This window comes from Bison bison, unplaced genomic scaffold (assembly GCF_000754665.1).
Source record: "Bison bison bison isolate TAMUID 2011002044 unplaced genomic scaffold, Bison_UMD1.0 scf7180017864163, whole genome shotgun sequence".
NCBI lineage: Eukaryota > Metazoa > Chordata > Mammalia > Artiodactyla > Bovidae > Bison > Bison bison.
Genome location: NW_011494735.1, coordinates 10,417,221 through 10,434,705, shown reverse-complemented (window position 1 = coordinate 10,434,705; position 17,485 = coordinate 10,417,221). Strand labels below are relative to the sequence as shown.

The following is a 17,485-nucleotide window of genomic DNA, read 5'->3' as shown; positions in this document are numbered from 1 at the left end:
ACTTCTGTAGTCGTGGCGAGTGGGCTCAGTAGTTGAGGCTCCTGGGCTCTAGAGCACAAACAGTCGTGTGCAGGGACTTAGTTGCTCCACAGCATGTGGGATCTTCCCGGATCAGGGGTCAAACCTGGGTCTCCTGCATTGGCAGGCGGGTTCTTCACCACTCAGCCAACAGGGAAGGCCCTTGAGATGACTTTTTATTGTGATCTCAGGACATGGGATGGATATTTCAAGGGAAGTATTCCTACCCATTTCACTCAGGAGAAAGGGAGACTCAGCGACATTGTGTGAGAAACCCAAGGTCACACAGCACTTGCCCGGGCTGGGCTGAGAGAAGTCCACATCACACTTGTGTTTTCTTCTCACAATTGATAGTATTTTCAAGATTTTATGCTATAAACCTCCCAATTCTCTAAAATATGGTAAAGATTTGACCACAAGTTTATTTTACACTACTAGCCCCCTAGTTCTCTCAAATGCTTCACCACAAAGATTTGCATCACAGACCATGTGAATATTATTCATGGATTTGTTCATTTCAAAGCACACATTCCTAGACTCCTGACAGAACACGAAGTTGGGCAACCAGGATATTTTATGTTTTGGTCATGTACACGCCCATTGTCTGGGAAGACAAGTTTTAGGTGTAATTTCCATGTAGAGAAGCCTGTATGGTTTAGCAGCTAGGATGAAAAAGAATGGAGACCGTATTCTCACCCTTAGAAATTCAGATATTAGACTCAGTTCTGTGGGCTAAGAGTGTCCACTGTTTATGCAAGAGTGATACCCAATTACACATTACTTCTGGGAACATTAGGAGTGATTCTTAAATAAAAATAAAGGGGCAGTATCACTGTGGTTTACAGGCCAGTAGAATCTGAAGTGGCAAGACTTTGATTCACCCAACAGTAAGCAGATGAGAACCATGTGCCACGAAAACTTCTGCATTTATTATTTCATTTCATCCTCACACCCGCCTCCTGGTGTTCTCTGTGCCCATTCCCGACAATGAAACTGGGGACCAGTGAAGGACATTCTAGAAATCACAGACAGTCACGTGACCGGGCTGAGCCTGAAGTCACACACATCTTATTCCAACCGTCCCAAGGTAGACCACTGACACTGGAATCCCACTCTGAACAAGGTCAGCACTCCCCTCCCTCCAGAAAAGTTAATGTTTTAAGCTCTTGGTACCATTTTTTGCCACGCAAAAAAAGGTGAAAGTATTTCAAAATACATAAGTGAATCTGCTCTTACTCATCGCCTTCAGCAGGAAAACAGGAAATGGTTTTTACTAAGAAGCACGGAGGTGGTGAGGACAGGGTGGGGCTTGGTGGGGCAGGGGGGCACGAAGGCACACTGCCTGCTGTGAGGGGTGTTGGGGGAGGGTGGGGAGTGCTTGGTGCTTGGATAATGATCCAGACATCAATATGAACGCTTCAGTCAACAAATCCTGATCAATATCAGCTCTGTGTTAGGTAACAACAAGGTAAGATGCCTAAGGTAAGGGGCCTGCCTCCCAAAGGCTCAGTCTGGAAGAGGGGAGACAGAATACGGAATAAACAATAAAATACCGCACGGTGACAACCACACTACGGGCTTCCACGCAGCGCGAGGCATGCACTGGGGACTGGCCCCCCGAGAGGGGGAGGTGACGCGTCCTGGAGGAAGTGCCATTTATTCTGGGGTCTCAAAAAATAAGGAGGAGTTTTCCTGGTAGAGAAGCGGGGAAGGGCTATCCAGGCAGAGCTTATTTCCAAAGGCACAGAGGTCGGAGAGATCACGGTGTGTCTTGGAAATGGAAGATGGTTCTCCATGGCCACAGCCCACAGCATACCCTGTCAGAGGTGGGGGCAATGGTGAGATGATGCTGGAGAGGTGGGTGGGACACCCGATTTTGAGTCTGCCGTTTGTACCCTGTGAGGAGCCAAAGGGTTTCAGGGAAAGAAGTGTGAAGTGTGAAGATCATGTTGGAGGCTTTGTGGAAGATGGGCTGGAGAGAGCCAGGCAGGTGGCAGGGAGGCTGGCTGTTGTGAACTCTACTTGGAAGGACCCTCACAGCAACACAGCCACCCAGCAGGTGAGTGAGGATGGGGCCAGGGTGAGATCCTGCTGCTGGTCCCTTCCCCCTGCCAAGACAGACAGACAAAGTGAAGCGCTCTAACATCTGGGTTGCCCAGAAAGATTCAAGTTTATTAGCTTGTAAACAGCAACAGATGGGTTCAAAAATAATAGTAAAAGAATGAAGAAAAGCTTTTACTTCGGCTTTAGATTCCTACTGTCTTGTGGACCAGGTTAACCACCCAAATCAACAGAGCTCAGCTATTGAGTAAAACCAACACAACACAGTCATGGGAACTGAGGGAAGCTTGGGCTTCTTGGGCGTCTACACAGCGTCTTGGGCTTCCCTGGTGGCTCAGATGGTAAAGAATCTGCCTGCAATGCAGGAGACCCAGGTTCAATCCTTGAATCAGGAGGATCCCCTGGAGACGGGAATGGCAACCCACTCCAGTATTCTTGCCTGGAGAATTCCGTGAACAGAGGAGCCTGGCAGGCTACAGTCCATGGGGTTGCAAAGAGTCAGACACGACTGAGCGATTCTCACTTTCACACAGCTTCTTGCTAAGTCAACCAAAGTCATCAAGTCCTGACCTTATTCCCATGTGCCAGAATTAAGAGACATAAATGAGTTCCTTTCAGAGTAGGCTGCATCAATTCTTTTCTAAGAGCAGAAGGTCACTACCTTAGCCTTTTAGCTAAAAAGAAAGCCAATTGGCAAGAAAATATATCATCCACAGACTATATTTGCAGTTGGTCCCCAAGATGCCCACTGCAAAGCCGTCCTGGATCATGACCATCATCATGGGACTGAGATCATAAGCCTAATGCCCTATGGCTGGGATATGAGGGCAGGACATTTACTCTGTTTTCCAGAAAACTCAAATCTTCAATGAAGCAAAAATTCTCAAGATCTGAAAAACCAAACGGCCCTCCTAGAACCCGCTCATAATTTTGCTCCAAAGAGTGGGATCTACGTGGGGAATCTATTTTCAGGTTAGACACAGATTTTCGGACACCTGCGTTTCTCCTGAAGGGACCCTGAGACTTTGTATTGGAGCATGAAGTCATGGGGTGTCATTGGGTTTCTGGGGCTGCCTCTTCCTCATATGAGATTAACACTCATCTGTACCCTTTGAGTTAAAGTGGGTGGCAGGCCAGGGGACAAGGTATCCACATTCTTTAATACCATGCTTCATGTTGTACGTACCAAATCATTAAAAGAAACAGAGCATGCTATGTCTTTGATTGGTCACAGATGGGAGAAAACCAGCCACCATAATAAATTCACAGAGGTGGAATGTATCATCACACACGGAGCCAGGATGTGTGATCCAGGAGGTGTGTGTGGGGTGGGGGGAGTTAATGCCATATGCCATTTTACTGCTGTGGGTCTGCTCCCATGTCAATAGCAATGTGTTCCTCCAAAACAGCTCTGACGCCATCCCCGATGCCACGGCACTCTGCCAGACCCACGCGGCACTTACCAGGTACTGCAGTCGCTGGCGCTCGGTCTCAGGGGTGAACTCCGAAGACATGGGGATGATTTCTCCATTTCTGATGATTATGGCCCTGAAAGGGTGAAAAGGCATGTCAGCAGCCAATCTCATAAGCACTATGATTTTGAGATGACTCCACAGCTTGGTTCAGAATACACATGAAACTCTCAGGGGACCTTTGTTCCTCCAACCTGCACAGCAAAGCTCAGTGTAACCAACTCTGGAGCCCTCACCATACTGTAGGTATCTCTAAGAGCACGACATTCTCTTTTCTGCTAGTTTAATGCCCAGCACCAAGCATACCATTTGGCATATGACAGATGCTCAATGAATAAATGGATGGATCAATGAATGATGCACAGAGGCTCACTCTAGGCTAGTGCCCTCCAAGAGAACTTCCTATGATCCTTAAAATGTGTGCCTTAATCTGTGCAGTCCAAGATGGGTACTTGGACTGTGCAGTACCATGTGGGTACTGAGCATTTGAATCATGGTCAGTGCAAGCTGAGGGGCTTCCCAGGTGGCGCTAGTGGTAAAGAACCCATCTCCCAATGCAGGAAACATAAGAAACGTGGGTTTGGCCCCTGGGTCAGGAAGATCGCCTGAAGGAGAGCATGGCAATCCACTCCAGTATTCTTGCCTGGAGAATCCCCACGGACAGAGGAGCCTGGCGGGCTATATAGTCCATAGAATTGCAAAGAGTTGGACATGACTGAAGCGACTTAGCATGCACGCATGCAGTGCAAACTGAGAAACTGAATATTTCATTTTATTTCACTGTAATTAATTTAGCTTTAAGTTAAGCAGTCACAAGTGGGCTAGTGCTTGAAGTAGTCAACAGGGCAGTTCCAAGTGTTCGTTACTTAAAGTATCTGCGGACCAGCAGCACGGGCCTCACCTGAGAGCTAGTTAGAAGTGCAGACTCTCAGGTTCCCCGCAGACTTCCTATACTGGAATCTGCAGTGTCATAAGATTCCCAGGGGATTTGGAGGCACATTAAAATCTGAGAGCAGCTGACCTAGACTCCTGAGTTTCTAGGGTAACATCTTGGGTCCAGGGAAAACCACTGTCATCTCAAAGTTCAGGAAATTCACAAACTCCCAAAAATGTGCCCAAGAGCTACTGCTGACTCCAGGACTTTTGAGAAAACAGATCTCCCCAAAGCTGACATCTAAAGGAGAGGATACAGGATCGATCGATAGCAACTTTCCCTAAGCTCTTCCAGTGGAGCCTCCTGTGCTCAGGCCTTGTTCTGCAGTAGTCCCTGCAGCACTTACTTCCCAAATATCGATCCGCTGTGGTGGAAGGCTGCCATTTCTACAACAAAAGCAAGTGGCTGGGGGAACTGCATTCTATTTGAACTCCAAAGCTCCCCAGTATCAGGGAGCCAGAGACCTGCTGACCCAACACACTTCTCTGTGAAAGCCCACAGGCATGGGGAATGCCATCAATGAGCTCAGCTCCAGGTGGATGTCTCGTTGACACGGGGAGGCTGCATTCTTTGTGCCAACAAGCCCCTGGCACCCCTTACTCCCGCTGCAGAGGCAGGCAGTCCCTGACTTGGAAACAATCCCTATTAAGGGCTGCAGCTGCCCTCCCCCTCCCCCTCACCACCTGTGCCCAGTTGCTCTGTCATAGGGGGGCAGGCAAAGGAGGAGGTGACGACAAAAATCTTGGGGGTGTTAGAGAATTTATGGATCCAGGAGGAAAATGGTGGAAGTGGTAAGGAAATGGAGAAGTTTGGGGAGACTGACCCTGGGGAGAGGATGCCTCATGCTGAAATACACACTTCACTTATTTTATTATGCTGCCAAAAAATAGGACAGAGTAAAGATTCCTTGCTATAAACCCAGAGTCACTTGTAAAATGCAACCACCTCCCCCTACCTCAAGAAAGGTGATACCAACCATTCACAAATCAGTGTGAGTTAATTGAAATTGTCTTTGTCCTACTTAACAGCTGAGAATAACTGTAATGAGAGAGGAGGAGTTTTGATAGAGGATGGAGAAACTTGGAGAACTTGAAATAAGGGGTCAGGAATGTCAAGGATAGGGCCTAATATTTTTTTTTTTCTTATTGTGGTAAAAGTCACATAATATAAAACACACTATTTTAACTATTTGACTGTACAGTTCGGCGGCACTAAGTATATTCACATTATTGTGCAACTCTCAGCCTTATCCCTCTCCTGAATTTTTCACCTTTCTAAACTGAAACTCTGCCCCATTAAACACTGATTCCCCATTGCCCCTTCCCACCCACCTCCACCCCACCATTCCCGTGGCATCTACCAATGAACTTTCTGACTTTGAATTTCATCTCATATAAGTGAAATCAAACAGTATTTGTCTGTACCTAATGTATATTGGAATGCATTTTTAAGGTTAATATATGTCCTCTAAACAGATTGTACTTTCTTTTCCCTGTCCTACACAGAAGGTTCTCATTAGCTGTCTATTTTATACATAGTAGCGTATATATGTCAGTCTCCTAATCTCCCAATTCATCTCACCCGCCCCCTACCCGCCTTGGTGTCCATTCTTTTGTTCTCTACATCTGTCTCTCTATTTCTGGTTTGCAAATAGCTTCATCTGTACATGGCGAAGTACATCGGAAAGAGAGAAATAAATATTGTACATTGCACACATGTGGAATCTAGAAAAGCAGTACAGGGCCTAATCTTGAAGTAGCAAGAAGGGCTCTGAGAACATGAGGGACTAGAGCAAAAGGCATTCGGCAGCAAATTCCCACGGCAATCTTCTGTTCCCAAATTTTTCCTGGAAGCTAGTCTTAACTCTTTTCTTTCCCTTTTCCTACACAGCCCCTGAATTCCAGCTTCCAGGCTCAGACTAGACAGGTGGATAGCCGGGAGGGAAGTAAAAGACAATGAGGAAGAGGAGGAAGGCAGAGAAAGTGGAGGCTGGGGTGTCATTCAGTGTGGCCTGTGGGGAGGAGCCAACAAATGTCTAACCAGACGTGGAAGAGCCTCCTCCAGGACCTAAGTGTCAGGAGGGGGGCCTGCTCCATTTGGTTCTATTATATTCCAAATGCTTGACATCGTGCCTGTCACCTAGCAGGAGCCCCATGAATATTAATTGAATATAAGAACAGATGAGAGATGAGTGGATAAAGAAGATGTGGTGCATATATACAGTGGAATATTACTCAGCCATAGAAAGGAAGGAAGTTGGGTCACCTGTAGAGATGTGTGTGGACTCAGAGTCTTTCGTACAGAGTGATGTATGTCAGAAAGAGAAAAAAATACCATTTGGTAATGCATATATGTGGAATCTAGAAAATGGTAGAGATGAACACGTTTGCAGGGCAGGAACAGAGCCAGAGACACAGAGGACAGATGTATCGACCTGGGGAGAGGGGGGGCATGAATTGGGAGACTGGGTTTGACACATAGACACTGCCACGCATAAGATAGACAGCTGGCAGGAACGTGCTATATAGCACAGGCAGCTCAGCTCGGTGTTCTGTGACGACCTAGGGAGTGGGACCCAGGGAATCAAGATTGCCAGGAGAAACATCAACAACCTCAGATATGCAGATGACACCACCCTTATGGCAAAAAGACAAGAGGAACTAAAGAGCCTCTTGATGAAAGTGAAAGAAGAGTGTGAAAAAACTGGCTTAAAGCTCAACATTCAAAAAATGAAGATCATGGCATCCAGTCCCATCACTTCATGGCAAATAAATGGGAAAACACTGGAAACAGAGACGAACTTTATTTTGGGGGACTCCAAAATCACTGCAGATGGTGACTGCAGCCATGAAATGAAAAGACTCTTGCTCCTTGGAAGAAAAGCTATGACAAATAGTGTATTAAAAAGCAGAGACATTACCTGGCCAACAAAGGTCCGTCTAATGAAAGCTATGGTCTTTCCAGTAGTCATGTGTGGATGTGAGAGCTGGACCATAAAGAAAACTGAGCACCGAAGAATTGATGCTTTTGAATTGTGGTGTTGGAGAAGACTCTTGAGAGTCCCTTGGACTGCAAGGAGATCAAACCAGTTCATCCTAATGGAAATCAGCTCTGAATATTCATTGGAAGGACTGATGTTGAAGCTGAAACTCCAATACTTTGGCCACCTGATGTGAAGAGCTGACTCATTAGAAAAGACCCTGATGCTGAGAATGATTGAAGGCAGGAGGAGAAGGGGACAACAGAGGATGAGATAGTTGGATGGCATCACAGACTCAATGGACATGAGTTTGAGCAAACTCAGGGAGATAGTGAAGGACAAGGAAGCCTGGTATGCTGCAGTCCATGAAGTCGCAAAGAGTCAGACACGACTGAATGACTGGACAACAATGACAAAGGGGAGTGTGATGGGGGAGTGGGAGTGAGGTCCAAGAGAGAAGAGATGAATGTATACTTATAGCTGATTCACTTCGTTGTACAGCAGATACTAAACAACACTGTAAAGCAACGAAACTCCAATTAGAAAAAAAGAAAACAATGGATGAGAGAACTTAGGAGGAGCTTCGCCTTGAATCTGAGGGAGGAAGAGAACAGAACGAGGAGGCAGCAGGTGTTTGCTTACACAAGGAAAGTGGGCGGATGTCACCGCACTGAGAGGGGACTTCACTTGGACATCTGCTCCCTCTGCCATCTTTCCTTCTCCTCCTGCTGATTAGGTGAGTCCACCCATCACTCCCAACCCCGGGGCCTGCCTTACATCAGTAATTCCCTCTGTGTTCCCAACCTCTCCCTCTACTGGCTCTCTGTTCATGGTTCAAAACCATGCTCAAAACACTTTGTGATTAAATTCAAACAAAATTGAAACCAAAACCAAACAAATATTACTCTGCTCATGTGAAACCCACTTCCAGCATCTTTTTCCTTTCTTGGGAAACCAAGGTTTACACGTTGTTTGTTTTTTATTTTCCTTTAATATCTTCTTGAATAAGACATTACAGCACACAACTGAGCCCCTGGTGTGTCAGTTACACATGGAGATGCAGATCCGTACAAAGGTTATACCTGTGGCGGATTCATTTCGATATTTGGCAAAACTAATACAATATTGTAAAGTTTAAAAATAAAATAAAAGTTAAAAAAAAAAACAAAGGAGAAGGGAAACAAACGTCATCTTAACCCCACTCCTTCTGCAACTAATGGAAATATAGAAAACAAAAGGAGCAATTCTGTGTATTTTATCAAGTCTTTGAAGACACTGCAACAGTTTTATAATGAGCTTTGCTGTGATCTGTTAAAGAATCTTAAAATTAAATAATGAGGATGTTTAAAAATTGTAATCTTCTACAGGAGATTTAAGCCAAACACACAAAAAATGACACACAGAATCTACATTCAAGGTCTCTCCACCCACATCTCCTACTGATCCCTTAAAAACAGGTAAACTCATGCCTTGCCCCTCTCTATACCTGACTACCCTCATGAGTCTCTAAGTAGCCTCTTTGCTGCTGAACTTACTGGGCATGACTTCATTCCCCACTCACCAGGCAGCATCTGTGGGTCCTTCCTGACCCTGACTTCCGGGACACTCCTCCTTCCTGGTTGCCCTCTGGCCTCCCAGGATACTCCCCTCTCAGACTCCTCTCTACCTCCTGTGTGGTTGTGAACTGCCACTCTGTCTTTCTGCCTCTCTGCCTGGGCACTCACTTTCCACCTTCTTAACCCCCAAGCTTTGGTTTAGAGGCCTCTCCTCCGAGTTCCATTAGCCTGGTGCTCCTTCTAATACATAACACATTTTGTTTTGTTATTCCTTCCTTAACTGTCTACCTGCCGAGCCAGCCCATAAGCTCCTAAGGCAAGAACCATGTCTGTGCTGCTCACACTATGGCCTCACTACTGTGCACGGAGCCAGGCAGTCATGAGCAGTGCTGGCTACAGAATTCCCAAGGTCCTGGGCCAAATAAAAATGCGGCTGCTGCTGCTGCTAAGTCGCTTCAGTCATGTCTGACTCTGTGCGACCCCATAGATGGCAGCCACCAGGCTCCTCCGTCCCTGGGATTCTCCAGGCAGGAACACTGGAGTGGGTTGCCATTTCCTTCTCCAATGCATGAAAGTGAAAAGTGAAAGTGAAGGCGCTCAGTCGTGTCCCACTCTTTGTGACCCCATGGAATGCAACATGCCAGGCTTCCCTGTCTATCACCAACTCCCGGAGCTTGCTCAAATTCAAGTCAAAAAAATAACACATAGTTATTAAAAAAATAAATTATTTTTTCATGTTAAAAAATTAATGAGAATTTAAAGACTGTGACAACAGAGCATGAAGCCAAATATGGGGGCCCTTCTGAGTATGGGGTCCTGTGACTGCATAGGTCACACCCCCATGAAGCTGATCCTGACTCGGTGCCCTTTACTGAATGAATCATTAGCTTTAACAATGGCATATGCCGATGACTCCAAATATCCTTTCCAGCCCACACATCTCTGCCGTGCTCCAGCCTGGAACAGCCAACAGCTGGCAAACATTCACTCAGGTACTCACTGGTGTCTCGGACTCGGCATGTTTCAGACTTGATGATCCTCCCCTCAGCACATCCCCAAAATCGTCCTTCCGGCATTCCCAGATTCAGGGAACAGCAACCCTTTCCACCCAGGGGCCCATTGCTGAAGCCGTCTTAGCCTTGGACCCCTTCTCACCCTGTATATCCAGACAGGCAGCGATCCTGTAGCGCCCAACCCCTCAACAGCAGGCGGAGCTGCCCCCTGCCTTGGTTTCCTCTGTTACTGTCTGGGTTCAGGCCCCATCAGAGCTTATCCACCTGACTCAGGAGCTCTCAGTTCTGCCCTCCTCTGAACCCTGCTCCCCAGGGTCACCAAGATCATTTTAAAGCATCACATCCTGCTTTCCCAGCATTTCCAAACTCTTTCATTACCTGGGTTTTGCCTCTGTTTCTGGTTTTAGCCTCACACTTGCTATTCCTTTCCCACTACGTCTCCATTCATCTGGCTAACCGACTCCTCTCTGAGACCCAGCCTAGGAGCATATCCTTCCAGTCTACTTTCATTGCCTCTTCTCTGTGACCCTATGGTGTCATGTACCTGGTATTGCCCTTACCTGGCTCTCTGTGATGGATGACCTCTGTGACTGTCCCTAACTACCTGAGGGCATCTTCTGGGCAGAACCTAAGCCCTGGTCTCTGAAGATCCAGCATTCAGAGCCTGGTCTGTGACAGACACGTAATAACTATTTGCTGGAGGGATAAGTGACTAAATAGATACGAGCGAGCTGGACTTAGATGGATGAACAGACGTGTCCAGAAGTGACGGTCTCAAATAAGACTTTTCTTAATAATGTGACTTATAATTGCCTAATTTTCTATAATCTGAGTCCTCAAAAATCCATAAGCCTTCCCACTGGTTTTATGAAAAGACAGTGGACCTAAAAGGATGTTGTTCTGGCTGAAGCACCACTGAAAAGTGACTCAAAAGCTCGATGCAGGATACAGGAAGCTTGGGGCTGGTGCACTAGGATGACCCAGAGGGATGGTATGGGTAGGGAGGTGGGAGTGGGGTTCAGGATGGGGAACATGTGTACACCCGTGGCAGATGCATGTTGATGTATGGCAAAACCAATACAATATTGTAAAGTAAAAAATAATAATAATAATAATAAAATAATAAAGTTAACAACAACAACAACAACAAAAGCTAAGGAGAAAATGAACAGGGGCCCTGCTCTTGGTGGGCAGAGGAGACAGAATGCAGCCATCACTAGGCTTATTCTGTTTTTTTTTCATTTCAAATTCATACATGATGAGGTGTCAGCATTCAACTCCAATGTTCACTGGTGGGGTAATCCTACCTAATTATGCTCATAAGTAGATCACTGTATCTAAATCCATCTCTGTACAGAGCATTCTTCAGTTTTGTTTGAACTATCAAGTTCTTCCTTCGTGAGACATCCACGGATTAAAGAATGACAGCGTGTCTGATAGCCAAACTCTCCAGTCCCTGTACCACAATGCTCTTATGTGATTCCTGGCTTCCTTTGATCTCTCTTTCATGCCTCTGATCTTGGGATCAATTTGTCAGAGAGCAGGTCTCCAATCTGGAGCAGGGTAGTGAGAGGGAAGAAGTTTCAAAGGGAACAGAGTGCATGTGAAGGCTGACAAAGCCTGTCCTAAACAAACAATAGAGACATGCCTTTAAAGCTGCATTCTCTCATGCTAGGGTCCTACAGACTTCATACCTTCTACTTCATTATTTTACCAAATGTTTTTACTCAAGGGGAGAAAAAAATCTATAGCAGCAATGAGTGCCAAGGAGAGTTAGGCATATGCCCTGACCTCTCTTCTGGGGCCTCAGGTCTAGACCTGTGGATGACTGTAGTCAGGATGACATTTCCTTCACCCACTCAGTGTTTGGTGACAGACCAGGTGAGGAAGTCACCGGGGGTTGGGTGATTTAGTCAATTGGCAACCACTTGCCAGCTGGTATCCCATACCATACAGAGGGCACGGTTCCTAAGCATATTCTGCAAAGTTAAGGCCAGCCTTTCATTTACAGAGACTAACTGAAATATACATGCTTTAATTTATTATCCAGTAAAATAGATGGGGCAGTATTTGTAACATGGTGAATGATAAGGTTTAATGTGTTTTTGTGAGTTAACTGCAAGGATGGGAGAAAAGAAGGTAAAGCAAAGACACTGATAGTTAACTGTGTTCCCGCCTACCATATTAGCCACATAAGGGAACATGGGCAATTTATTCCTAACTGATGAGAAATTTGAGTTCAGAGAATAAGTCCTAGAAAATTCCGCTACTTGTATCCTCTGGTGTCACAATTTAGAGTAAAAAAGATTTACTTTTTCCCCCCAAGCTGGTCAAAGTGTAAACTGGTCAAGAGAAAAATAAAGGGCCAAACATGCTGCTCATTTCAGATATTCTCTCAATTTTACACTTTCTCTTAAGGAGATCACACTAACTCCCATTAAACCCGTCTCAGAGCAGGAGGGATACTCTCTAAAGGCATCCAGCAAACACACAAAGGAAAAAAAGGACAGAAGTGGCAATTAAACAACAGACAGAAGGGAAAATGCAAATATTCAGTACGCACAGAGAAAGAAGCTCTACCTCACGAGTCCAGGAAAAGGCAAATTAGAGCAAAAGGAATATGATCTTTTACATCAGACTGGCAAACATTTATTGAAAAAACTAACAACACATAATAGCTCTCATAGGGTGAGGGGAAAAATCATTCTCATAATTAAAGAGAACATGAATTATACTTTTTAAACATCTTAAAACTGTAACTGGGACTTCCCTGGTGATCCAGTGGTTGAGAATCTGCCTGCCAATACAGGGGACCCAGGTTCAATCCCTGGTCTGGAAAGTTCCTACATGCTGTGGGGCAACTAAGCTTCCACACCACAGCTACTGAGCCCATGAGCTACAACTAGTGAGCCCATGTACCCTAGAGCCCGTGCTCCGCAACAAGAGGAGCCGTCTCTACGAGCAGCCTGCACACCAAACGAAGAGTGGCCCCCACTTGTGACAACTAGAGAAAGCCCGAGCACAGCAACAAAGACCCAGCACAGCCAGAACTAAATAAAAATTTAAAAAACTATAACTACATAAAAAAGGTTCAGCTGTCCTACTGTGCGGAATATATCCTAAAGAAATAAAAGGGTCAGTTCGAGTCAACAATACATCTTTGACATCACTTGTGCAAAGACTGGAAACGCTCTGAATGTCTCCCAAGAGGGGAACTGTTGAATGGATTGGTATGTAATCAGTATGATATTAAACAGCCACTTAAAATAAAAGTCTGTTCTCTGACCTGGAGGTATCCAAGAGGTATTATTAAGGAAGAAAAGCACTTTTCAGAGTAGTATGTGGAATAATCCCATTTTTATAAAAACAAAAACTATATATAGGTACTCCCTATATGTGCCTGTGTGCTCAGCTGCTTCAGTCGTGTCCAACTCTGGGACCTCATGGACTGTAGCCCCCCAGGCTCCTCTGTCCATGGGATTCTCCAGGCGAGAATACTAGAGTGGGCTGCCATGCCCTCAGCCAGGGGATATCTTCCTGATCCAGGGATCAAAACTGCATCTCCTGCATTGCAGGTGGATTCTTTCACCACTGAGCCCCGGGGGAAGTACACGAGGCATCTAGTTCCAGGCCAAAATCTTCTGTGTGCTCCTTCAGGCTCTGCTGAGCAGACCTGTGGAGAAGCTGCCCTCCTCACCCCTGGTGCCCGGCCAGGCTCTGCAGGGAGCTGCAGGCCAGGGCTCCCTCCCGTCTCCCTCCCTTTTACACATTTACACACTTTCCTGCCTTCCCAGCCTAGGCATGTCTACCAGGAGTCTTGGCTCAGACACTTCTCTCCTCCCAGTACTTTTCCACTCCTTCCCCTTCTCCATCACCTACCTGTCACCCCCACCCCCATCCCCTGCTCCAGAGGCGCGGCTCTTCAGATTCCTTCTGCCCTGCTGCGTATGCTGTCCATCATTGCCTGACCCTGACCGGGGCCCTTGTGGGGAGAAAGAACACTTTGCTTTCCTCTTCACCTCTTGGCTGCACTATCACCATGACTGAATACGCCTTCGCTGTTTCTAACTGGCCACCTGGCTGTCTGATGACATAAATTATCTTTGAATGAGTAGGGGGAAAGGTATGGAAGCGGGAAAGTTAATTTTCCTTTAGACATCTTTGTATCATCTGACTCACAGGAATCATGTTACATTCCTTCTGCACATTTTGAAGAGGAATTTATTTGCTCAGATCTGGCTGTATATTCACAAAAGAATATTCACCAAGAATCCTCTTGACTGCTGACTCATCTTTGTTACACTACCAGTCTTCACGAACCCTGTGTGACCCAAGCATTGAGTGTCCAAAGAATTCTTCTGGGACCCAAGCATCTCTCGGAGCTCAGTCGTGACTACAAAAGACTCCTGTAACTGCATCAGGAGCTGCTGAGAATCCAGCGACAGAATTTTGTTATAAAAAATGAGAAGTGGTGAAGGCCAAAAACGGCTGTACCTCTCCCCATCACTTGTTATAAGAAGAGACCCACAGAAGTAGGTTCAGAACTGCCGAACATGCTCACAAATGAAAACGACGGAAAGACGTTCTGAGTGAGAGATGAACAGAGTGACCTGAGGGATTCGCTAGCCCTCCTCTGGATGGTTAGAGTCCATTCCTTTTAGTCATATAGAAGGGTCTGGACAGTGGCAATCTTCCTTCTCCCCCAAAGCCTGGGCATTCTGGACTAGTCCAATACACTCATTTCTCTGAGGACCTATGAACTTGAAACTGTACCTCTTGGGCACTGACAGTATAATCCCTGTAGAAATGTATACTGTTATTTTTCAGCAGCAACTGACACATTTTCAATGTGTTAAATCAGTGACACTTGGATAAAGTGAAAACAAAACACCCCCCTCTGCTTCCAATGACTGTATCCGTTGCCTGCAGGCTGCCCACCACCACACAACTGCCAGAGTTCAAGGCTGAGGCAGCCACCCAGGGGTCTAGATGTGATTGAGGGATGGGAGAGGCACTTCTTATAGATCACTGCTGGGAGTCAGTGGAGTAGGAGGGAGCAAACAGCCAGTTATACTTTCTATTGCTCAGAAGACATCTTCCTCCTTCCAGGACAGGCAGCACTCAACATATACTGGTGAGTGTTGTGGACAAAGTGCTATAGTTTATGTCCATAGCTACACTCTGGATCTTTCTCACTGTGTGGCTCAGACCGTAAAGAATCTGCTTGCAATACAGGAGACCCAGGATCAATCTCTGGGTTGGGAAGATCCCCCGGAGAAAGGAATGGCAACCCACTCCAGTATTCTTGCCTGGAGAATCCCATGGACAGAGGAGCCTGGTGGGCCACACTCCATGAGGTCACAAAGAGTCGGACATGACTGAGAGACTAAGCACACACCCTCTGGAGCTTTCTCACTATGTAGAACACCCTCATGGAGAGTTTCAGAAAGTGTCCCCTCGCTCTGGGATGCTATTGGGTTTAAATAGCAGAGGCTTATGCACATACCTGCCTTTCCAGCCTTTTGTTCACTGAAATGAGATGATGCTGCCTTGGTACCCCAAACAGCTCTTACACCATTAGTTACAGCTCTCCAGAAAGCTTCAGAGTCAAGCCAAGGAGCAACACACTGAAGTTTTAGGAGGAAGAGGAAGTCTGGAGAATGGTGGAGGGTAAACGCAGGAGAACTCCAGCTGGCACTTCCTTCCTGTGAGCCTCAGGAAGCCTAAGAGCCCCTGCTCTGCTCTACGCACTTCAGAGAAACACCTTTCAGCCCTCCGGCCTCCTCAAGGCAAAACCTTTGGCCTTAAGACCAAAAACATCCTAAAATTCATAATCAAATGATTTTGCAAATAGGTGTAAATATGGTACAAGGATAATAATGATACTATAGCTTTTCAGCTTCAATAGAAGGTTTTGTTCAAGCGGCACAAAGACTGGGGGAAAATGAACATATTTATGTATCCCAGGTGGCGCTGGTGGGAAAAAGCCAGCCTACTTGCCTGCCAATGCAGGAGACATAAGAGATGCAAGTTTGATCCCTGGGTCAGGAAGATCCCCTGGAGCAGGAAATGGCAACCCCGTCCAGTATTCTTGCCTGGAGAGTCTCAAGGACAAAGGAACCTGGTGGGCTATAGTACATGGGGTCGCAAAAAGAGTCAGACACGACTGAAGTGACTTAGGATGGATGTATCCCTTATATATTGATATACAGGTTTATAGTTATAGATGTAGATTATATATAATATACATGTAAAAATCTCCATATATAAATCTCCATTTATAAATATATACATATATATATATATATATCACAGTAATATCAATATCACAGTAATCCAAGTCTATGCCCAAACCAGTAACACTGAAGAAGCTGAAGTTGAACGGTTCTATGAAGACCTACAAGACCTTTTAGAATTAACACCCCCAAAAGATGTCCTTTTCATTATAGGGGACTCGAATGCAAAAGCAGGAAGTCAAGAAACACCTGGAGTAGCAGGCAAATTTGGCCTTACAATATGGAATGAAGCAGGGCAAAGACTAATAGAGTTTTGCCAAGAAAATGCACTGGTCATAGCAAACACCCTCTTCCAACAACACAAGAGAAGACTCTACACATGGACATCACCAGATGGTCAACACCGAAATCAGATTGATTATATTCTTTGCAGCCAAAGATGGAGAAGCTCTATACAGTCAGCAAAAACAAGACCAGGAGCTGACTGTGGCTCAGATCATGAACTCCTTATTGCCAAATTCAGACTTAAATTGAAGAAAGTAGGGAAAACCACTAGACCATTCAGGTATGACCTAAATCAAATCCCTTATGATTATACAGTGGTAGTGAGAAATAGATTTAAGGGACTAGATCTGATAGATAGAGTGCCTGATGAACTATGGACTGAGGTTCGTGATGTTGTATAGGAGACAGGGATCAAGACCATCCCCATGGAAAAGAAATGCAAAAAAGCAAAATGGCTGTCTGGGGAGGCCTTACAAATAGCTGTGAAAAGAAGAGAAGCAAAAAGCAAAGGAGAAAAGGAAAGATATACCCATTTGAATGCAGAGTTCCAAAGAATAGCAAGGAGAGATAAGAAAGCCTTCCTCAGTGATCAATGCAAAGAAATAGAGGAAAACAACAGAATGGGAAAGACTAGAGATCTCTTCAAGAAAATTAGAGATACCAAGGGAACATTTCATGCAAAGATGGGCTCGATAAAGGACAGAAATGGTATGGACCTAACAGAACCAGAAGATATTAAGAAGAGGTGGCAAGAATACACAGAAGAACTGTACAAAAAAGATCTTCACAACCCAGATAATCACAATGGTGTGATCACTTACCTAGAGCTAGATATCCTGGAATGTGAAGTCAAGTGGGCCTTAGAAAGCATCACTACGAACAAAGCTAGTGGAGGTGATGGAACTCCAGTTGAGCTATTTCAAATACTGA

The 17,485-nt window shown here is 45.6% G+C and overlaps 1 protein-coding gene across 1 annotated transcript in view; it reads right to left on the bottom strand.

Moving 5' to 3' along the window:
* PPM1H (protein phosphatase, Mg2+/Mn2+ dependent, 1H) overlaps positions 1-17,485 on the bottom strand; it is a gene marked incomplete at its 5' end in the record, with an annotated part of 306,969 nt that overhangs the window by 95,531 nt on the left and 193,953 nt on the right. The window contains one exon of the mRNA XM_010841630.1: positions 3,543-3,627. Within this exon, the coding sequence (XP_010839932.1) occupies positions 3,543-3,627 (85 nt within the window). The remainder of the gene's footprint in view (positions 1-3,542; positions 3,628-17,485) is intronic.